This window comes from Acomys russatus, chromosome 13 (assembly GCF_903995435.1).
Source record: "Acomys russatus chromosome 13, mAcoRus1.1, whole genome shotgun sequence".
Lineage (NCBI taxonomy): Eukaryota > Metazoa > Chordata > Mammalia > Rodentia > Muridae > Acomys > Acomys russatus.
In genome coordinates this window covers 38,805,744-38,830,567 of record NC_067149.1, presented here as the reverse complement: position 1 = coordinate 38,830,567, position 24,824 = coordinate 38,805,744, and the positions used below count along the sequence as shown (strand labels likewise).

At 38.8% G+C, this 24,824-nt stretch overlaps 1 protein-coding gene across 4 annotated transcripts in view; it reads right to left on the bottom strand.

The window, feature by feature from the left end:
* The window catches only part of Grm7 (glutamate metabotropic receptor 7), a 901,188-nt gene that overhangs the window by 263,826 nt on the left and 612,538 nt on the right, over positions 1–24,824 (bottom strand). For all 4 annotated transcript variants that reach the window (XM_051155023.1, XM_051155025.1, XM_051155024.1 and 1 more), the window contains exons 6-7: positions 14,256–14,456; positions 5,773–5,912 (exon numbers count right to left, since the gene is read on the bottom strand). In XM_051155023.1, coding sequence (XP_051010980.1) covers positions 5,773–5,912; positions 14,256–14,456 — 341 coding nt within the window. The remainder of the gene's footprint in view (positions 1–5,772; positions 5,913–14,255; positions 14,457–24,824) is intronic.

The following is a 24,824-nucleotide window of genomic DNA, read 5'->3' as shown; positions in this document are numbered from 1 at the left end:
CACAAGGCTCAGCAAGATTTTCTTGGCCTCCTCGCTAAGAGAATCAAATATTTTTGGTCATTGTCCATTAAGATGAGCACTGAAGGCAGCTGGAGAGATGGCTGCTGGTTAAGAGTGTCTCAAGCTCTTCTAAAAGACCTTAGCTTGATTTCTGTTTAATCTGTGTCTCCAGTTCCAAGGGATCTGACCCTCATTTCTTCTGTCTGTGGTGCATGCAACTCAAACTCATGTATACAAAATCAAAATAGTAAATCTTTAAAAAAAAAAAAAAAAAGAAAAGAAAAGAAAACAACAACAAGAAAACTTTAATGTTTTGTTATTTGAATTTTAGCTATATGCATATTAGCAGTTTGGGCATGTCTGATTTTTCTACTAATTCCAGATAAATTACAGCTGATACTTTAAAAAAGAAAAGCACGTTTAAAAAAGGGAAGAACGCTGAGTTCCAGAGTGGGGTTAGGAACTGTTCCTTTGTAATCTTCTTTCCACTGTTAACATTACAGAATGTAAATAGCTACTAAAATGAATGTACTAAGGCAAAAACAATCACTTTTGTTTCTATAATGAATAGCCTGCACAGTGCTTTAACTATAGGTATAGATAAGGTTTAAGTACACATATTCTATTTCTTTCTTTTTCTTGATATCTATTTCAATTTTGAAACAATAATGCATTACTCATTGTCAGTTATTTTTAATTTATGTCTTTTAAGGAAAATACTACTGACCGTTCAAGATACTGATCAAATATAACATTCTGAAATGTTTCCTTAAGCAGCAGCTATGCATCCTAAAGTGCACTTTGCATATTGAAAAGTACTCATTGCTTTCTGTGCTCTCAAAATACAGGGACGCAACCTTGGTTATCCTAGCATCTCATGGGCTGTCATTGCCTGACCCAGAACTTGTGGCTTCTTTATCCTGCAGTTATTTCATGGATTCTCTTGATAGTACAATAGAAAGAGAAGCAATTGAGTCAATTTTGTTCCTATAGGAATTTCTCAATGGCCAAGTAAATGATTTTCTTTGTCCAATTCCCTTCTGTAGAATTTTGTTGTTTTTTGTTCATGCAGAAATACTCTAGCATGGTGCCATGTAGTCATCTCTTATTAAGCTACAGGAGAATAGAATCTCAGAGCTACAATTCTGGTTGGAAGGGGATATGAGATGCTATGTAATAGATGGCACACTGCTAGGGACCCACATTCAGCAAGGCTACATCCTGGGAGCCTGGTCTACAGCACTGGGCTGCTGAAAACTGAAAACTTCATTGGCTCAGAAACTAATTTGCAATTACTGACCTCAAAGGAAGCACTCCTAAAATTTCATTTGCTAGAAAAGATGCAGCTAGGGATTGAAAGAGGACCCTTGAGTCCTTGTAAATGAGAAGTAGAACCATTACTTCAAATGCTTTGCTTTGTTCCCCTGAAAACAAGAAAGTGAACCTACAGGAATGCTTGCTCAAATTCCACTCTAGTTGTTAAAAAAATTGAATCACAATAGTCATCACAAAAGGGACAATGAGGACGAATTAGGTTAGGCAAGAGACCAGTCACAAAACGGGACAGCTGGACCATGGCTCTGAATCTCCAGGTTTGCAGGGTGAGGTTCAGTGTGGGTACTAGAATTACTTTTTATTTTTATCACCTGCTTCAAATGGCTAAATTCACTCTAACAATGAAAGCCTTCCATATAGTGACGTCCTATCAGGACAACTTAACTCAGTGGCCATCTCAACTGAATTTATCATTTGCCATTCCAGTCAAAATGGCCTTATGTGCACCTCAGTCATCCATCCTTACACTTTCATGAAGCCCCAGAGCAAAGTAGGACATCCATTCGAGATTTGGGTGACCAACTCACTCACTCTAGCACATTACTCTTGGTGTCATAAAATATAATTAAAAACTGCTCATTTAATGCCAGGTTAGTGAGTTCCAATCTTCCTCCCAGAGCCTAGCAAAACCCCTAAGAATCTGGATGACTCAACCCTCCAGCTATTGGATACCCTATCATAAACTTGGGTCTGTGCGGAGTAGTAGGAAAGAATGGTGTCATGTTTAATGAGATATTCAAGGCACGGGGAGTCCTTCTTGTTCTTAGTTTCTTTCCTACTGTATTTTGAAGCCATTTATAGATGAGAAATCAGGGACTTTTTAATGTGGCTATATCTTTGTACCATTCTCCACGCCCATCTCACTCTTACAGATCTGGGAAGTCCCACATGTTAAAATGTGGTGGCGCACGCCTTTAATCCCAGCACTTGGGAGGCAGAGACAAGTGAGTTTGAGGCCAGCCTGGTCTACAAAGCAAGTCCAAGACAGCCAAGGCTACACAGAGAAACCCTGTCTGGAAAACCCAAAACAAAATCCAAATAAATGTCATTCTTGATTTCATCCCTCCCACTCTGAGCATCCTTTCTCTTCTAAAGACCGCTGGAAGCCACGAACCCATCCAAGGAATAATATCCACCAACTTGTCTAGCTTTGTTTCCATGGTGAAAGAGAGTTCTCAGGCAGGAATTCTCAGGAGCCCATCAGCACTCCCTGGGGGGACATCTTGGAAAGGCAAACATTTGGTTCTGTGTAAACTTCAGACCTAATGAATCAACCTCAGGGCATGGGCCTCACTTTCTAGATTTTATGAGCTTCCAGAAGGCTCTGATAAACAGTGAAATTTGAGATTGGCTTAGCTAAGTCCTCCCCTATCCTGTTCTGATCACAGCAAAAGATTCTTACTTGGTTTTGCCAATTCCGTTTTTCCCTCTCCAATTCATTGTCTGTCCAGTAATGAAAGAGGTGTGTGTGTGTGTGTGTGTGTGTGTGTGTGTGTGTGTGTGTGTGTGTGTGTGTGTAGGTCAAATGGCACATTCTACCTCAGGAGATGTCTACCTTGCTCTTTGAGATAGAATCTCTCACTAGAACTTGGGATTCACCCATTATACTAGGCTGTCTGGCCAGTGAGTCCCGGGGATCCTCCTGTTTCAGGTTTTCCAGCACTGAGATTACAAATACATGCCTCTGCATCCATTTTTCATGTAGGTGCTGGGGATTGAACTCAGTCCTTTTTTTTTTTTTTTTTTTTTTTTTTTTTGTGAAGCTAGGACTCTAATCCACCAAGCTATCTTCCTATCCTTTCAACGAGATTTTTATTTTTAAAACATTAAAATGAATTTAAAATTGTTTTTTATTTTCTTTCCTTGTAGTCACATCTTTGAGGGTTTTTTTTTGTTTTGTTTTGTTTTGTTTTTTGCTTTTTTTGATTGTTTGTTTTGCCTCTCAGTGGATTTCAAATTATCAAAGCAAAAGTAAGCAATTTTCTCATGGTGTAGAAGGAACTCTGTTAATATGACTCCATGTCAGTCTGATATCTCTTCTGACCTCTTCTCGCATGTTCTGAAGTTGTTTCACTATCTTTTTCTAAGCCTTTTGATCTGCCTTGCCACTCATATTTCTCACATTTATTGGCTTCCCGTTCCATAGATTCCTCCCTTCCCACTTCCTTTATCTTCTCTCCTACCATCTCTCAATCACACACTGGAAAATCTACAGGCATGTTTATTTAATTGTGGAGCTTATAGCTGTATGCCTGGTGGTCAGTTGTGTGAGATGTGGGATTGCATTTGTTTTATCTCCACTCTGTACCTACCTACTGCCTCTCATATCATCAGAAGCATATATAAGAAACAAGAGAATAACCACTTGCTGAATGGCCAATGCATACAGTTCTGATGGGGATCTATTCAAATAAAACAAAATGAGCATGCCTAGGGACTTCCAGATCATACTCCAGCTGATAAGAGCATTGTAAGAATTCTTATGTACATGGAAAGGTGACACCTGATAAAAACTTAACATTGATGTTGAAACATATGCTGAGAAAGACTAATAAACCAATTAATCCCCACTCCTCAGTATAATAATTTTTGCATCTGTCACCATACTACAGGTTTTGACTACATGCCTTTAATCTTGGCTGACTGAATTTGTACTGGTGACATCAAAGAAGAAGAGTTAGGTAGCCCAAATTACTTTGCTTTTGATATTATTATTGTTATTTATTATTATTATTATTATTATTATTATTATTATTATTATTATTATTATTATTATTATTATTTCTTAGGTTTCTGAGACAAGAGTCTGACTATAATAGCCCAGGCTGGCCTCAGACTGCCTGGTCTCTTGCCTCAATTTATCAAATTCTAGAATTATAAGTTTGATTCTTTATAAACTTGATTTTAACTTTTCACCACTAAATCTTGGATTTACCATCTAAGAGATTTTTTCCTTTTGTTTTTATTTTTCTGCTTTTGACTATAAGTTTGATGTGTCTTGGATTTGGCACAATTTCAGCTGCTTCTTTGCATTTGTCCTTAGCCATACCTGGCATATGCTAATTGGCTCCATCATTCTTAGACTCTGGAACACAGCCATTTGGACAGCAGTCCTTAAGGGAGGGATGGAGCTCAACACTACGCTCAACACAGAGAATATGTGAGTTAGATAATCAGCCAGTAGTGCTTTCACCAATTCCTATATTCATAGTCTTCTTTTTCTTTTTTTAAAGAAACTGCCAAATACACATCATTTTCATCCTCCCATTCCCCTCCCGCTTTAAGTCATCTATTACTTTTGTCTCTGATGTGAGTTTCCTACACTTTTCAGCCTTGAGTCTGTAGCTTTCTTCCTAGAAGATAATATTTGTGCTACTCATAACACCAAAAGAGGGCCACCTTGTGTGTGTCATCCTCTATTTCATTAATTACTGCGGTGCCCCCTGAGAGACAGACTGAGGGAGGCCATAGTCATAATTTCTCTCTTTCATTAAGAGACAGAAGGGATTGTCTTGGGTATTGACTGATGATCAACTTTGTGTCAGCATGACTGGACTATAGAACACTCAGGTGTTCAGTCAAATGATTCTCTGGATGCCTGAAAAGCTCTGCCTCGATAAAGTCAATATCTGAGTCAGAGACTGAGTAAAGCAGATGGTAATGCTCATAGTCACTCCAGCCAAAGCGTGCATGTATCTCAGTCAACCCATTCAAAAACCAAAGAGGACATAAAGATGACATAGGAATGAATGTTCTGTCTTTAATTGGGACATTGACATGATCCTGTAGAAGGAAGTAGCTGCTCAGTCAAGGTCACATTCCACAGAAAGATGGAGAGACTACAAAAAATGTTAGTATAAGGTGATAATTCAGGAAATAGTAGTTTAAAACAGAATGACATTGAAATCATTACACGGAATTTATTACTATCAAATGAGAAAGGAAGAGGTAACAGTCACATCCACAAAGAATCTAGTGTTAACAAGTAACTCATTACATGTATGAATAAAATTAAATGAATGATTTCCCAGAAATGAGAGCTAGAGTACAAACTGAATGCCAGGTCCTGAAGATGGTAAAGGCATTTGCTGCCGTCCTTGAAGACTTGAATTTAATCTCAGATATCCACATAGCATGAAGAGATGACTGACTCCTGCAAATTGTTACCTGATCTCTACATGCATGTATTGTCCTTACCACCTTAATAAATAAATGTAAAAGGAACTAAAAAGCCAGGGCACATAATTCCATAATTATTATAATTATTATTACAGTATTATTGTATGGATGGTTATCAGCCCCCCATGAAGCCTGGAACAAATTGCAAGATTAATTGTATATGTGCAAAAGCATATAAATAGGAAACACTCATCTTAGTGATAATTAATACCTTAATTATTACCATACCAGGGAAGGAGAAGAGCAATCAGAACTTACATTGAGCTGAAGTTCATCTGTCCACTGTCCAATGAGACGATAACCAGGGTTGCTTGTGTTTGTTGTCTGGTATTGGAAAATGTCATACCGCCCAGGAGCATCCCCGTTTTTGTTAAACATCACTGGGGTGCCAGCGCTACCTGAAGAAGACAAGAGAAGGCCAGAATTAAGCAGGATTCCTTCCTGTCCTGAGCAAAGACATTAGGAGCTAATTCTATTGCTAGTATGGTGGCCTGTAGTGTCCTCTTCATGTCATTGTAGGTCATCTCTGCGGGCTAGAGGAAGACAAACTGTCTCTTCCTTTGCATGACTCTATTTTTGATCTCTCTGAAGTCTTTTTGTTCTAAACTTTCCTCTAAGTAACAGAAAAATCCATTTATTAATTTTCAGAGACAAAGGTATGTTTTAATATAACTCTGCTGCTAACTGTGACTGCAATACTCATGGTAGCAATTGTTATTTTGGTTTCCACTTAACAGTAAATTGTAGTCAATAAATAATAACTTCAAAAATGGTAATTTTTAAAAAATTATACATCATTAAAAGTAAGCAAAATAATTCACTTAATGTACATTTCTGCTCTGATTGAATTTAAAATATTTCTTGTGTTAATTTTTTTCTAATGTATAAAAAGCCAGTATGAGATGCTCAGCAGTGTGTCTGGAAGACATTCCACAGATAATACTTTCCTTTTCAAGCCCTTATTCATTTAAATATTCTTAAAATGTACACTTTTGATACAAGATGGGATTTTTACCATGTGAGAACTTTTGTTGAGCAAACTCGAAGACATGAATTCAAATCCCCAGCACCTCTTTATTTCTTGTATAAGAACTGGGATATTAACATTTTCAGTTACATATATATTTTCTGATTATGTGTTTACACACATATACAAATGAGCTTGTAAAAGGATAACATGGTCAGGTGTCTATAGCCACTGTGCTGTTGTAGCCAGTGACAGAAGGATCACCAGGGCTTGCTGGCTGCCAGCTTAGTTCCAGGTCCAATGAGAAACCATTTCTCCAAGGATTAGGTTGTGAGTGATCGAGGACACCCCATTAAACAAATGAACACCCAACACCAAGAACAAACCCATGATGAGGATCCAAAAAGAGAGCATGGACATTTGGGTTATAAGTGCAATATGAAGTTTGCCATTGTGCTAAATGATACAACATCATGGCCAGGACAAAGGAGCATCTAAGGTATACAACTCCCTATGGTTACCTATTATAATATTTTATGATAGAGCTGAATATCAGAAAAGGAAATCAGAGCTTGTAATGGGATGAATAATGCTCCCTATATATCTGTTCTATAATGGTCTTTATGATACAGCAGTGTTCAAGACCATAATATGGATAGAATCTCCTCTAAAATATGAGTTGGCCCAATGTCCCTATATCAGTCTACATAAGAGAGAGACAAGGGGTGCTAAAGTGTGTGTGTGTGTGTGTGTGTGTCTGTGTGTGTTTGAGTGTGTGTGTGTTTCTTATAAACAAGGAGGAGTGGTTGTAGACGTGCATTACAAATGACATGAGGTTCAGAATCTATGAAATGGAAGAGAAAATGGATTTTGTTTCATTCTGCAGAAGGACCCATGTTTGCCCTCACCATTACTGAGATCCAGGGAAAACTGTGGTGGTCTTTCATATCCCAGACCTACAAGGTAATGCATGCTGCAATGGCTAACCTGCTGGTAATGTTGAGACATCTGGGAGAAGGAAGCCTCAGTTGATTTTTTTCCATCAGACTGGCCTGTGAGCATGTCCTGGGGCAGTTTCTTGATGGCTAATTAATGTAGGAGGTGCTATCATTAGGCAGGTGTCCCTACGCTATATAAGGAAAATCATTGCATGTGATCCAAAGATCAAGCCAGTAAGCTGTAGCCTCTGCCTCAGTTTCTGCCTTTAAGTTATTGTCTTGAGTCTTTGCCCTGGAGTCCTTCAATGATGTTCTGTGAACTATAAGCTGAAATAAACTTTTCCCCTTCTAAGTTGTTTTTGGACATGTTCGTCATCACAGCAACAGAAAGCCAGAGTAAGGCCCACGTGTACAACTTAAGACATTAGCTTGCAGTTATACTTGAGGGTGGGTGTCAGGTAAAATCTGAAACACAGAACAGACTTCCTAGGTACAGTTAAGAAGCTTCCTAAGTTCATGTAGTAAAGGTCACTTGTCAGTGACTCAGACAATTAAACCAAAATAATACCGGCTAACTGGTTTTTAAATCTTTGAGGATAGATTTAAATTACAGATTGGCCTTTCAATATCTTTATGAGTTTAGCAAATTATTTAACTACAGCCAATGGTCTGTCACCAGGCATACCTTTCCATAGGGTTGTGATGAGTCCTGAGCACAATCACTTAAGAAGGGATGCATTTTTGCTTGGGTCCTTACATAAGAGTCACCCAATAGTAATGCTTTTTAATCCTAGATTTGTGCATGTGTGCTTGTGTGATGATATGCCCTATGTGTATAGGTATATGTGGAAACAAGAAGAGAGGGTTGGATGACTTGTAGCTGGAGTTACAGGCAGTTGAGAGCCACCCACTGTGGGTGCCAAAAACTGAACTTCCCTGCCAGAGCAGTAAGCTCTCTTAACCGCTGAGCTATCACTGCAGGCCTTTAATAATTTTAAATATTTCTTATTTTGTCAGTGTGTATTTCCCTTTCTTTGAAGATGAAAGATAACACTTAGTTTCATGTAGCCAGACAGAAGCTTTTTTTTTTTTTTTTTTCAGTTCACTTGTGCCACTCTCTTGAGATCCAATTAGAATTTCCCATTTCTGGGATCTGATTCTATTTCCCAAACAGCAGTATAGAGCCCACAGACATCTATGAATACTGCTTTGGTTCCACAATTCTGAGTCAATGGTTGAATTGTTTGCAGCCAAAGAAACTATTTCAGTCTGCTGCTTCTATGCATTTTCAAGACATAATCGCTAGATACCATAAAAAACACTCCATCACAACTCTTTTTAAAAATTCTGAAAAGAATAAGCAGGCTACCAAGATGAGACTTGATAGCCTATGATCATATAATGGAGGAAGAGGTCCCCCCCAGTTATAGACTTAGGGGAGGGGAATAGGGTGAAAGCAGGAGGGAGGGAGGAACAGGAGGATACAAGGGATGGGACAGCAATTGAAATGTAATGTGAATAAATTAATAAAATAAAATTTAAAAAGTTCTCTGAAATTATAGTAAAATAACATCATTTTCCCTTCACTTTTCTCCCTTCCGCTCCTTCCATGTACCCCAACTTGTTCTCCTCCAATTTGTAGCCTTCACCTCCTTATATTGTTACATACAGCCTTCTGTGTTACACAAAGCTCCCTATAATGATGTGGGGAACCAAATGACAGTTGATATGACACAGAATTTCAGCAATGATGTCCTGCTTTTAGCAAATACTCCAGGTTTTTAAGGATAAGAGAGGACAATTGATGTTGTATGTTATTCGTGGGAAGTGAGAGCCCTAACACTGTGTAGCAAGAAATGCCCTTCAGTGCCCACTTCTTTCTTTCACGGGGGATGAGGCAGGGCTCCAATTTGTACTGTGCTTTGCTCTAACTACTGTGTTTTCTATTCATTATGTGCCTGGAGCCTTTCACACTTTTGTAGAGGACAAAGAAAACATACCTGAGGTGCAGAGCTCCAAACACTTCCATGTTCATCTGCCTAAACCTCATCAGAACAGGACACATGGCCTTATCTTTCTCCCTTCTCAAAGATCTTTGTGAGAGAAAATGGTTCTTGTCATGCCTTTTCCATCCCTATTAAAGTTCATGATAAAAAGTATAGCAGAGGACATGAATACTTTATCTAAATGATGATTTCTAATAGAGCATTGTGTAGCTTTGACCTTCTGAATGCATTCTTTAATGAAATGAGCTTATTATTTCCAGGATGTTTTTCCCCTTCTTACACTCCTACCCCTAGACTTATTAAAAAGGAAAATAGATAGTGTGTTTAATGGACTCTGAGAACAGAAAACAATAAGGCAAAAGAGCCCAGAGAAGAGCAAAGAAAATGTAAAAGAGGAGGTGACGTGAGGACCATGATGTAGGTGCATTAAGATGAAAGACACGGGAAGGGAAGTAGAATGACCTATATAAGCAGAATCACAGAAAGGAAAGCTGACACAGACTTACTCTTCACAAAAACTCTGGTGCCCTCTATTTGACCATGTCCCTTGAATGGGGACGCCTGGTAGCACTCAGAGGAAGGATAATAGGTCATCAAGAAGAGACTCGATAACCTATGAGCATATACAGGGGGAGGAGGTCCCCCTCAGTCACAATCATAAAGAAAGGGAATGGGGGGGGGGGAAGCCGGAGGGAGGGAGGAATGGGAGGATACAAGGGCTGGGCTAACAACTGAGATGTAATTTGAATAAATTAACAATAAAAAAAGGGGGAAAAAGAACTCTGGGATTATAAAGTATATTTTATTTTTAAATTTTTTCTTTGTATGTGTGTGTGTGTGAGAGAGAGAGAGAGAGAGAGAGAGAGAGAGAGAGAGAGAGAGAAGGAGAGATAGAGAGCGACAGAGAGAGAGACAGAGAGAGAGAGAGGAGATGTTTATATGTGTAAGTCCAGGTTCCCCTGGAGGATAGTAGAGAATACTGGATACCCTGGATCTGGAGTTACAGGCAGTTGTGAACCACCCAACACCTGTGTTGGAAACTGAACTGGGAATCCTCTGAAAGAGCAGTAAGTATGCTTAACTGCTGAGGCATGACTTCAGCCCCCACAAGAACTCTATTAGGAAGGATACAGACCCATAGTCAAGGCAACCATGAGAAAGTCTTATAGTAAGTTATTTGGAGCGTGCAGAGAGAGATATATATCATCATAATTACGGAGCACGAGGGCAGTCTTGATGGGAAAGAGTGTTGATGGGAAAGGACATAAGGAGTTTCTAACTCTAACAGGATTTTTCATTTTTGTGCAGCTCTAGACCATGTGACCTAACTTGGTGGAGTCTACCTGCCAGGGCTTACAAAGCAAGGAGGCAAGAATAAAAGTAATGATTTAAGGTTTGATTAAACTTTCCTACATCTATAAGGCATCAGGGTATGTGTGGAGTACTTCACGGCCAAGGCCTTAGCACAACATGCCTTCTAATCTTCTAACCAGCTCTGTCTAAAGAAAGAACTGCAGTGGAGTATGAGAGAGGGGAGGGGCAGGAGAGAAGGAGAGGGAGAGAGAGCCAGTCTGTGATCTAGCAGGTAGCTAAGAACAGATGACAATTCAGAGTATAGCCAAGTCTGATATCTATGCCGGATAGCACTGTATGTCAGAAACTGTTTTTCTTCCAGAACAGAGAAGCTTTGAGGATCCCAGATGACAAAACTATTTTCTGCATCAAAGCATTTACCCAAAATTTTTTCTCTTCTTTTTTCAAATGCCATGTAGAATCCAAATTTCTGTATGGATTCATGTTCTTTTCATCTTTCTGCTCAACAGGCTAGCTGAAGCCATACTGCTGCTGAACCCAATGAGAACATGGATTCTACGCTTTGGCCAGGACACCAGAGATAGCAGTCTCCTGGTCCATTGCACCAGCAAAGGTAATGTGGAGTTATAGGCATAAGAACTATGCCAGCTATCATGGAATCTGCAGCTTTAAGTGTGGACAGAACACTTATCTTTACTTGTGTATGTAATATCTTGCTTTGCTTCCAGAATGGTAGTTTAAAGGTCGTTGTTTATAGTACAAAAATGTCAAGAAGACCAGTCAGTACGTAATTTCATTTTATACATTTGCAATTCCATAATATCCTTCCATACCAGTCACAGAAAGATTCAGATAACTTGAATCTGGGTCTCACCTCTCTAGGGAGAAAAGCAAAAATATCTGAGATGTGTTTTTACAATATACACCTGACTTTCATTCCTTTCCTAGGAATCAGTAAGTCTAGATATAGGCATGCTCCTGATTAAATGAATTAATTATACAGTTATGGTTTTAGAGTTTTATATAACAAACTGTTTCAGTTACATTAGAAAATGTTTCCATTTCGGCCTGTTAATCAACATAGAGATGACTAGAATGATTTTTTACTCAGGTCTCTGTATGTGTTTGTGATTCAGGACAAGGAGAGTAGTTTCTAAAAACAAAAAAAAATCTCTAAATTAGGCCCCACCCACATCCCAGGAAGAGGTTACCTACTTGGAGAAGCTGTGGCAATACTTCCCAGACACTTTTATCATCAGCTAAAACAATGCTTTTATGAATGTGAAGGTCAGTATTACTGAGTTGCACTCTTCTGGTTTACAGAAAAGCTTCTAGGGGTAAATGGGTGCTTTCCTTTTCCCCAGAGTCAATGGAGAATGAAAACTATGCTTAATAAGAAAAATAAAAGATAAAATCTTTGTAACTATGATAAAGGAAGGCTGAATTCTTCATAGCAAATTGGAAGGAGATGTGAGCTATAGACTCCTCTCTGCCATTTGGTAGTTGGGAGTCAGATATTTTCTCCTCTTTAGTCATTTATTTATTTACCTATAATGAAAAAGATAAATCAGAAATAAGGGTTTCTAGTTTGATTCTTTGGACTGTAAATGATATTTCTAGTAAGATCTTAGTGCCAGGTATTCTTATGTGTTTTGAGGTCCCATCAATCACTCTTTGACCTCTAGGTGGACAGATTTAGAGAACATGAGACATAAATGCATATCTGCCCATATATCTATTTTGATACATATCTGCATATGTGCATGAATTTATTTTGATTCAGCAATTTTAATCATACACAATTTCTAATAATGTATGGCCATATCTGGCACATTTCTCATTATACACAACATCCTTAATATTGTCTCAGTCCTATTACATGTGAAAGAAAGCTAGCCTCAGAATAAAGGACCTCGCCTAAATGCATATTTACTAGCTGTTCTTGGTTAGTTTTGTTGTTGTTGTTGTCTGTTTGTTTGTTGTCAACTTGACACAAGGTAGAGTTATCTAGGAAAAGGAACTTCAACTGAGAAAGTTCCTCCATTATATTGCCCGTAGGCTGTTTTATAGGGCATTTTCTTGATTAATGATTGATATGGAAAGACCTAGAACACTGGGGCTGGTGCCACCCATGGGCAGGAGTTCCTGAGTTTTATAAGAAAGCAGGCTGAGCAAGCAATAGAGAACGAGGCAGTAAGCAGAAACCTCATATAGTCTCTTATTCAGTTCCTACCTTCACTTTCTTCTCTAGTGGACTGTCCTGTGAATCATAATTTAAATAAACTCTTTCTCTTCCAAGTTGATTTTGGTCATGTTGCTGTATTGCAGCACAGACACTGTAACTAAGACAGTAGCTATGTGCAATGTCTGAATATGGTAATTTTTGTCTCTAGCTTTTTATAGTCAGATATTATTTCCCCAAATTACTTGTACTCATATTTTCCTTCTTAATCCATTTATTGTTGTTTTGCTGGTCTTTGATGATATCGGTAGAATTATTTGTTACAATCTCTATTAACTTTTACATCGATCACACATTGAGTTTTAACTGAATCTCCTAAGTTTTGGCATCAAGACATCTTAAGACTGAGACTATAGGAAACATATTATCAGAGAGGGGATGTGCCTCGCATGTCATCTACACTATTAATTAATTTTCTCTATTTACATTTACTAGGCTCTTTTAGGTAGCTTATCACAGCAGGGTTTTGTAGTCTGAGGGGTAAATCAAAACCTGAAATGTAGTTTACATAACAGCTTTCAGCTATCCCCTTTGATCTTGGAACCATCCATCTCCTGACTTTTCCCTTTCTTTTCTCTGTCACCTACATCCAATAAAGATAAAAAATGGCTTCATTTAAAAGACCTAGATCCCAAGAAAAGAACATTCCTGTACTGGCTGGTTTTGTGTCAATTTAACACAAGCTAGACTCATCAGAAAGGAAGGCACCTCAATTGAGGAAATGTCTCCATGACATACAGCTATAAGACATTTTTCTCAATTAATTATCAATGTGAGAGGACCCACTGTATACTCAGAACAGCACCCTGGGCTGGTGGTCCTGGGTGCTATTAAGAAAGCAGACTGAGAAAGCCATGAAAACTAGCCAGTAAGCAGCACCCCTCCGGGGCTTCTGCATCAGCTCCTGCCTCCAGGTTCCTGCCCTGTTTGAGTTCCTGTCTTGACCTCCTTCCACAAGAACAGTAATATAGAAATGTAAGCTAAATAACCTATCTTCTCCCCAGCATGCTTTTTCATCATGGTGTTTTGTCACAGCCATAAAAAGCCTAACTAAGACGATACCACAGCCTTCCATACATAGTCATTCATTCTCTTTTTTAAGTTTCATCTCTTCACTAGTCTCACACTTGTTTGATGACTTAAAAGTATATAATTAATTAGGTTTTGCTCTTACTTGAGTCAATAGTAATGGTGTCATGTAATTTCTGTAACTTGTGAAACAGGAGATCAGATTTGCTTAGCATTCCCAACGGTATGGACATTTGGAGACTTACCGTTGAAGTTAACATTGCGGATATACTTTAACAATTTCTTGCCCCCTGCTTGCTCCATCTCTGGGCACACTCCCCGGTAGTCAGCACACAGATCCTTATTCATGTGATGAAGGGCGTGCGCCATGGCATAGACAGCATCGATCACAAACTGTACTTTACCCTCCTGCTCATAATTGGAGTCTTTTCCAATTCGCTCCTGTCCTGCACATTAAAACAAGAAACACACACAGATCGGCATTGAGTGGGAGTGCGCAATTCCATTTGTTTTTGTTTGTGCATAAAGGCAACTATACCCCAGAAGTCTAACAATGTAAACCACATAGCCCTCTGTGGTCATCATGTCCTGGTTTTCTTATTTGTGGAATTTTCCTTTGGAGGTTATCTCACTGACAGTTTTAGCAGGTTTGCCTCAGAAGCATAAACTCAAAGAAACACTGTGATGACTTTTGTCATGAGCCAACATGGTACCTGGAATAGCGTGTTCCCAGAGCACCAAGGGTTTATTTTTTTTGTCTTAATATGATGAGAGGTCTATAATACAATATTTACAGCTTGCTTTCTCTGGAAGGGACAATGGGAACAGGACAGGCAGGTGCACATTGCCCTCAAAGCTTGAAGTCATCATCCTTCCCAAATTTTCTTTCCTGGAGCATTCCTGTGTCCACTGTGGTCATTACTGGTGACTTGGGTACTCAGAACAGAAACTCTGGCCTTATTTTTGTTTCAGTTCCCACTCATACACACAGAGGGATGTAATGATTGTAACAGTCTTACTAGTTCAACCTCAGACAATCCACATTGGGACACACTGCCAACATTTGGGTTTTTCTCATCTCTTTATCTTTCATCAGGATGGAAGACTAGAGGTGTCCACTCAGTGGTTCATTCTCCATCTTTATCTCTGCCAATGACGGAGCTGACAACGACACACATCATTCATTCAGACTCCTCACCAGTCCTCCACTGTCCACGGAATATGAAGTAACGCTCTTTCCTTCTCGCAACAGGTGGTCATTCTTCAGCTTGCCCCACGTGCCCCATCATGGTAAGAGCTGCCGAGGACTCAGTTCTCATGCATATTGGAAATGACACTCAGCCTCATGCTACTTCTTTAAGCTCTGTCCTTATTTTGTGAGTTACATATTCTGGCTCGTCAATCTAGTCATGGGAAAGCAATGATGGCTGCTCACATTTGTCACACCGGAGATCATGTTATTGTCATATTGCCCTTCCTCTACCTGCCACTAAATTTGCTTATTTGGTGTGTGTGTGTGTGTGTGTGTGTGTGTGTGTGTGTGTGTGTGTGTGTGTAGTCTACTGGAATATTCTTTTTGTTATTTTTAATTTTGCAGACTATAATACAACTATATCATTTGCCTCTTCTCCTTTTCTCTCTCTAAACTCTCCCATATCACACTCCTCAGTTCCTTTTAAATTCATGGCTTCCTTTTTTTTTATTAATTATTGTTACATGTATATATGTATATGTATGTGCCTATATATTCCTAAGTACAAGTACTCAATATGTATAATATTACACACACACACACACACACACACACACACACACACACACACACACACACACATATATATATATATATATATATATATATATATATATATATATATATATATTCTGGGCTGACCATTTAGCATTGGATGGGCATTTTCTGTATTTTTCCTGGAAAAGACTATTTCTTCTGCTCTCAGCATTCTGAGTTACCTGAAGTTCTTTGTGTAGGGTTGAGGCCTCACAGGCTTTCTCCATACATTTTGGCATGTCTCCTGGTGTTGCCCTTGTTCAACTCGTGTTTATGCAATAACGCTTGTGGGACTTTATGATAGTTTCTGACATCATGAGGAGATACACATCATGAGGAGAGCCACATCATACATTTTTTCATTTCTTCCACACATGTGTGATTCTTGTTCCCCTGCTCCCACCCCAGCTTTGCTCAGATTCTTTGGCTTTTTGTCCTGGCTTCCACCCCTGATGGTTTACATCTCTATTTCTATACTTTGCCTGCCAACAGCATTAAATATTATAATCTTTTATTATAGCCTTAGGGTCAGTGCTCTGTAAGGCTGCACTCATAGATATTCCTGGAAATTCTATCTTTTCTGTCTCCACAATAAAGCACAGCACTGAACATCTGGCAGGTGTTCAAGGACCTATGCATTTCAGTATATATGCAGGTCACGTGGTTGTCCAGTGCCTGTGAACTCATTACTTGGGAGGCAGAAGCTGGAAGTGCATGATTTTAACACCAATGTCCCCTGGAGGGGGAGACCTGGTGGCACTCAGAGGAAGAACAGCAGGTTGCCAAGAAGAGACTTGATACCCTATGAGCATATACAGGGGGAGGTAATCCCCCTCAGGAACAGTCATAGGGGAGGGGAATAATGGGAAAATGGGAGGGCGGGAAGAATGGGAGGATACAAGGGATGGGACAAACATTGAGATGTAACAAGAATAAATTAATAAAAGAAATAAATAAAAATAAAAAAAACAGAGATGAGATCCTTTCTTAAAAAGGGAATGGATGATTAGATCATAAAATAATTCAGATGACTTCATGTGGTATGTGTGTGTGTGTGTGTGTTTATACCACTATGTGCAGAGGTCAGTACAACTTGTAAGAAGAGTTGATTCTATACTTCCTTGATGTATAGACCTAGAGATAAAACGCATTAGGATGTGCAGCATGTACCTTTGCCTATTGGGGCATTTCATGCTCCCCGCCAAATGAATAAATTTTAAATTTGCTAAGTTCATGACATAATGACCTTTGTCCTACAATGAAAAATAACTATCTAAAGACTGGTTTCCTCCACATGAACATTTTCCATAGTTTCTTAGGGCACATTTGCGCTGTAATGAAGCAGCATAAATTCCATAACGTCTAACGTTCTTTGTGAACACACACAGAGGACTCATGATACATGCTGTGTTAAAACAAGTTTTAGGTCTTTTACTGAGAGACTGTCTCAGAATGTTTAATTGTTTTTCTCCATATGCCATAGTTTGAAACCTAAGTTCTCACTCTGTAGCCCCAGTTATTCTATAATTATCTATGTAGCCCAGCTAGACTTGCATGAATGGTGATCCTACTGCCTTGACTTTCTAAAATGCTGGGATTATAGGGTGAGCCATTATGCCAAGAGAGGACATTTAATATTATGATATAAGTATAGTCTCCATGAAAGACATGCAAAGTTTAACATAGTTATCTAAATTTGTCTTATTCCTGTTAGGAATACACATTGCTACTTCATGTAATAGACAGTTTAGTATATTAGGAAGCTTCTTTCACATGTTTGATAAAACATGAGCAGTACTTGCCTTGGAGCTGTAGACTAGCCTTTTTTTTTCAGTTTAACATAAAATCAGCATGAACTTGGTGCTATTTTCAAGGTAAATTCAGCAGCTTTACCTAATCTTGACTCTTTTCTCTAATTTTACCTTCAAGTACATTCCTGGCTCTTTTTAAAAATATTTACTTCCTTTTTTATTTATTTACTTTACATCCTGGGCATAGATAGCCCCCTCCTTTCTCTCTCCCAGTCCCATCCTCCCTCTACTTCCTGCCTTTTCTTTTCCTTAGAAAAGGGGAGCCTCCTTACCAACCCAACCCAGCTCATCAAGTTGCATCAGGACTCAGTATGTTGTGGCTTATCAAGGCAGTCCCATCAGGAGGAAGTGATAGAAAAACAAGCATCAGAGTCCATGTCAGAGATAGCCCACACTCCACATACTAAGGGACCCACATGAAGACTGAGCTGTCCATCAGGTACATTTATGTAGAGGACCTAGGTACAGTCCTTGGTTGGTGCTTCCGACTCCACAGGCCTCTCTGGGCCCTGGGTAGTTGGCTCTGTTGGTCTTCTTGTGGAGCTTTGTCACCACTAGTTCTTTTATCCTTCTCCCTACTTTTCTACTAGACTCCCTGTGCTTTGCCCAATGTTTGGATGTGAGTCTCAGCATCTGTTTTAAGGTCCTACTGGGTGGAATCTCTCTGAGAACAATTCTGATATGCTCCTGTCTATAAGCATGACATGATATTGTTTAATAGTATCAGGCATTGGCTCTCTTCCATGGGTAGGTCTTGGGTTGGACCAGGCCATTCCTGGTTCTTAACAACAGTGTAATGAGTCCTGTTTCATGTCATTCCAAAATAAGTATCTAGTGCTACCAAAATGCCCTAACAAATGTCTTACAACATACTGCGTAATGAAGAGCCTAGTGTGTGTGCGTGTGCATATGCATGTGCTCATGCGTGTGTGTGTGTGTGTGTGTGTGTGTGTGTGTGCGCGCGCGCGCACGCGGTTTTGACCAACTTTTGTTTTGGGGATAGATTCTGAAACATGAGACTGCCTGAGCAAGGGTCTATTCATCTCTATTTCAGTTCTATACTGTTAAACCTCTCTTACAGAGGGCTTGTACCATTTTGCTGTCCCAGCCACAAGACAGTAATCTTGCTGTTTCCTCATGACCATGCCAGCAGAAGACATTGAAAAATATCAATATGTATTCATAGGCTATAGGAGAACAGCCTTATTAATTTTTCAGGTAAGCAACAAATTGCAAATATTTCCTCTAGATTGCATTTTTCTTTGAAGTATCTTTTTCTGGATAAAAAATTATTCATTTCACTTTTTCTCTCCTCTCCACTCCCTCCCTCCCTTAGTCCTCAGAAAGGGGAGCCCTCTTCCCCTAATATTTGACCTCAGCCTATCAAGTTTCATCTGCAATTTTCCCTTTATTACTTCTGATTGATGAATTCTGGAAAGATGCCTTGGTGGTTTAGGAGTACTTGCTCCTCTTGCCTGGGACTCAGGCTCAGTTCACATGGATGCTGACAAACATCTGTAATTTGAGCCCCGGAGGATCTGATTCTTTATTCTGTCCTCCATGAGTACCAGGGATGCAGGGATGCATATAATACTCATGTGTGGAGGCATGCATTTGTAAACACAAACATACATAATTGCATTTTTTTTTTTTGCCTTTGCCTCCTGAGTGCTGGGATTAAAGGCATGTGCTACCACACTCAGCTAAAAAAGAAAAAAAAAAAGTTAAAAAATGTTCTCCACCCAAGAGTATCAGGTTTTATTCACAACTCTTTGTAGCACTTGTTTAATTAGCTAAATAAATAAATAAATTCAAGTTACTTATGACTTTTTTAGAAGGTTTTTCACCCCATTTCTCATGCAGGTCAGGAGTTGTGATCCTCCCAAGGGATGACAAGACACACATGTGCCACCACACTGAGCATTATGTGTGTAATTTGGGTCTTTCAGATGGAAATATTAATCTATTTGTAGGATCAGTTCTTGCAAACAGTGTGAAGAGGAATTGAAATCTTACCATATCTCTGCCTATCCTGATATTATGACTGGATATTGTTTTATAACATATCACACCCCCATTCTCCAGTTTGAGTGACTTTTATGTATAGACTCTAATTCGACATCCCACATGTAACTGTATCTTTTCCCAGGTCAAAATCTGTTTATCAAGTAAGTCTTTTGACATAATAAGAGGGAAGTGTAAGTTATTAAGGCTTGATAGCACATCTAAATAGCAACCCAAGAAAGCTTCTGTCCCTTGCCTGGTATGAACCTTGTTAAGAACAGGCTGGCCTTGAACTTGGAGCAGTCTTCCCAACCCTGCTTCTAAACCCTGGAATACCAGGTTTGTGCCCCAGTACCCAGTTGCTAGAGACCAGCTTCAGCACACCAAGGCAGGTCATGGTGTTGGCAAATGACCAGCTCTTCATCTTTCAGGCTGGTAGCCTTGCTATTTACATGTTAACAAAGTACCAGGCTGGTGGCCTTTCTATTTACACATTGGCAGACAAAGCAAGTAGATTTTAATGAACCTCACGTACACATGCACACATACAAATAATAGACAAAACAAGGAAGCTCACAAAGACACCATTCATCCACATATATGTGAGAATACAGATATAAATATATATACATATATATAGGAAATATATACGGACAATCAGACATATAAATAGACAGACATATTTTTGGATGAAGCAGATGGCTTCAACAACTGTTTAATTAAGTCTTGGGTTTTTATATAATCTAATATAAATGTTCTTTATGTATGGAAAACATTATCTCATTCAAAAATAAATACAACTATTACATAAAAATATCTAATATCTAACTAGAAACTTTGTTTATTATAAATTGAAAGCAGTGGTTTTATTTATATGCTCATTATGAGTTCAAAGCAGAACTTTTATCTTTTTCTTATTTTAAATGAATGTTATGTGTTCAAAGCAAGAGGTTTTTTTTTTTTGTCAAAATTTTTCTAAAAAACGGGTGTCTGTCTTGTCTTGTATAGATAACCATTTATTTTTGTTTCTATATTCATATGGTCTGTCTTATCATAGTGTACATGGGGGCCTTATCCTTGGGCTAATCCTAGAACAATTGTATTTCCTTGATTATTAATTTGCTTCAATCTTGTTTTCCTTTCATGGTGTAATTCACATGGAGGTTGCAGAGGGCTTGATAGTTTTGTTTTTGTTTTCTGTTTTGTTTTGGTTTGGTTTTTTGTTGTTGTTGTTGTTGTTTTTTCTTTATTACAGGAAGGTTTAAAGTTATTTGAATCAATTCAGGAACCATTGTCAGAAATTATAAAATCATCTAGAGCAAACCTGCCCAACAGAGAGAGTAGCACCTATGGAGGACTGTTATTATCCTATAGGCATTTAGGGTCTCTGCCATGCCAGATACATGGGGCAAACAGAGAAAGGCAGGAGCAACCACAAGCAGTCCTTGTGGCTTTGCCTAAGCCAGGCATACACCCATTTGTCAGCCCTGAAAGAACGAGTGGGCTGCCGTCAGGAAGCTCACTAGCTGGCTTTTGCTAATCCAGCATGTGACTGCTCCCAGCCCCTGGTATTTCTGGTTATTTTTGAATTCTGAAACAAACTTTATTAAAAATTACCTTGCTCTAAAAGAATGCAGCTCAAAAAATCTGAGGCTAAATTTATGAACTATTACTTTAACTCCTGGCTATTTTCCTACTGGATATCTGGTTCTGTTCCAATTTGTGCAGTTTTAAAATAATTTTGCCTGTCTCAAAAAAAAAAAAAAACCAAAAAAAATATTTTTTTTTTGCCTTGGACAGAAATTATACTAATAGTGAGATATGCGAGGTATCATTTGATTAATTTGCTTTTCTTTTGTTCCATTCAATAGTATTCACATTTTTCCCCATGAAATTGTTTTCAATGATTTTAAGTGCTTTGCAGGCATGTATACCAGTGCACTACATGCATGGCTAATTGCTGATAAGGCTAAAAGAAGGCATCAGAACCCCTGGGCCTGAAGTTATTGACATTTCTGATCTGCCCAGTGGGTGCTGGAATCAAACCTGGGTCCTTTGAATGAACAGCCAGAACTGTTACCTACTGAGCCATCTCTCTAGGCCCTCTCAGATAACTGCTAAGTGTTCTTTAGGCTCTGTCTCAGTGATGTCAGTTAGTGTTGTAGCTTCTGACGTTGCATTTATTTTCCATTCATCTTCTCACTGGTTTTTATCGACACACATGAAAGTTATGGTTCACCTATTTCACTATATTCCAACTTTTTATGACAAAAATTTTAAACAGAAATCAAAGTTAAGAGAACTTTATAACAAGTCCACCAACCAGATCTTAGCATCGTGGAGAAGCTGTAAAGCTGTGTTTACTGTGCTAACAGGCCCATCTTGCATCTTTTATAAGCCTATTCGTTTTTAATATTAATTTTCTAACATGATACTTGGCAAATTTTTTCCTGTTTTTATAATACTCACAAAAGGCAATATTGGAGGCATTATGACCACTATAAACTCACACTATAAAATGACTTCAGTCTGATAATGCAGGAGAACAGCTTCGAGTGTGCTTTAATATGGACATTTATCCCAGGAAGAACACTTTGAAAAATAATAGAACTATTTTCGGTAATGAAATATTTTATTGTTGGAGAAATACTTCAGGTTTATGCGTTTCTTGGAGAGTCACCAGTTACATTAACATATTAAGGGCTCTGGGAAGACTTCAGAATTAAATTTGTCAAACTTACAGAACTTGAAAAGTGCGGTCTTGTTATAGAGAACCAGAAGTGGGGAGCTTATTTATCAACCGCCACAGACATCAGTTAAATAGTATTTCCCTACTGTGGCTATTGATTGTAGCACTGTGTCAAAACAGCTTGAAAGAGACAGTTTAAGGGAGGGAAGGGATATGCTGGCCGGCAGTTTTAGAGGCTTCAGTCTGTATGGCCCCGTGTGCTTGAACAATACACCACAGCTGATGATGCCGGTGGCAGAGGAGAGCTATTCACATCAGGGACAGGAAGAAGAGAGGGACAAAACAATCAGGGATGATGTACCCCTGAGGACCTGTACGTGGTAGTGCGTACCCTTCTGCTATGGCGTATCTTGCAAAGTTTTCAGGATATGCCAAAAGAGAAAGACAAACTGGGAACTACAAATTTGAAATGTAAGCCTATTGGGAGCATTTTACATTTAAATTACAGCAGGCCACTGCAAATATTTGCTAACATTTGAAGTACTGGTTACACATGAACTATTACTATAACTCCTGGCTCTATTCCTACAGGATGGCTGGTTCTGTTCCAATATTGATGGCAACCACTGGGAGTGAGAAAAGAGGAATCCTTCTGGAACACTCAGGGAGAGTTCTGATCTGTCAAAACTTAGGACCTTCTTTCTGTCAGGCAGTGACTCTCATCTCTCTCAGAGGGACATTCCTTAAGACTCAGAAAGTAGTTGAAAATTACAAAAGTAAACAAAACTCACAAGTTTAGGGAAGCTTGCAGAATGTATAGGAGTTACAAAGTCATCCCCAGTGTTATAAACGGGGACTGTACAAACAAGTGACAATCTCAGCAGCCTGTAGAACATGTGGGGGCTGCAGGGAGCTCTAGGGATGCAGCTTTGGTATGTACTTACACGGGCTGGGTCATTAATGCGCATGTCAGTATCCCTTCACCTATACATAGGTAAGTGATCTTTCACGCTGCCTCACCTGTATGTCAGCCCTTAAGGCTTGATTTTGGTGATGTCTTTATCAATCTCTATCTATCATATAATTTACACACACACACACACACACACACACACACACACACACACACAGTTTGTCTGTCTGTTCTGTCATAAAGTATTCTATCTAAAGGAAAAGAGAAGTTTGTTCACATAGGTCTCCTCCCTCCCAAGCAAAAGTCATATAATGTTTTCCTATAGACCAATGTAGAAAGAGACATGTGCTATAAGTGTAACCAACGAGATGAAAGTGTTTGCTTACAAAATTCTGGAAGCATTGCTTTGCTTTGATGATGAGATTAGTCAGTTGTATCACAGTTACCCCAACTCCCCATCATCATCACAATTACTGTGGTTATTTTGTAGTCCCTGAGGAAATAATGTATTATATCCATGGTAACAGAATATAAGGGAAATATACAAAGATGCATCAGGGCTGTGAATTAACCAAGACAAAAAATTTTTTTTCCATACAGTGTACTAATGATTTAATAACCAAATAAAACTTGGTATCCAGCTTTAATTTTTCTGGGTTTTTTCAACTGCTGCTTTTATTCACACATCAATTTACAACACTCCAAAGGACTAGCACTGAGTTCATAAAATTCACGCTGAAAGGCAGCATTGTATCTTCAGCAGCATAGCTGCAGCAGAATAAAAAGCCTTTGCAATTGATTCTCACTGAGCACCTCAGTCTTTTAACCTTGCTGCGTAAGTGAGGGGCTCTTACAGCCTCTCCTTCACGATCTTAGCTTCACTCCCACCATTGTGTTACCCAAGGATGTCTCTGAATTTGAGCTCAAGCAAGAATTCATGAGCATTACATTCTGGTTGTCTAGTTGGCAAAGAAGCTAACTTCCTACCTCTCCCGACCTTCTCCTTCTCACTTCGATCCAGAGTGCCGTGTTTACCTTTCAAATGCACACTCTCTTTTAAGAATATTTTACTGATTCTTTGATAATTTCAAATGATGTATTTTGATCAAATACACACTCTTAACTTCCTGTTGAATAAGAATTAGCTTCCCTATGCAAGATAAGTGACACATGAGTTTCACAATCGGAATGTGTAGTGCTTCCTCTGCTGTGGGGCCCTTCACTTTGAAGGATTGCTTAGCTTGTCTTCTGGAATTCGTTCTTTTTTTCAGATGATAGGTTTTGTGAAAATGTATATTCAACCTAATATGCAAATAGAAACAGAAAAAAAAAAAAACCGAAGCTAACAGAACTTATATTATTAGGACAGATGGATGCTACTTGAGTGAGAGCTTAAAAGGAAGAGATGGGGTAAGCATGGGAACCAATCAGACATTGGTCTTGTTCACTTAAGCTCAGATATCTCAGAAAGACTCAGTAAACACAGATGATTGATAGATTTAATGGGTCACTTCATGTTTTTAAAGAAATGAACACCTGTGAGCTTCATTTTGCTTTTAAATGTTAGTATTTGCTATGCAAAAACTTTCAGAAAACAAACTTTGTCCT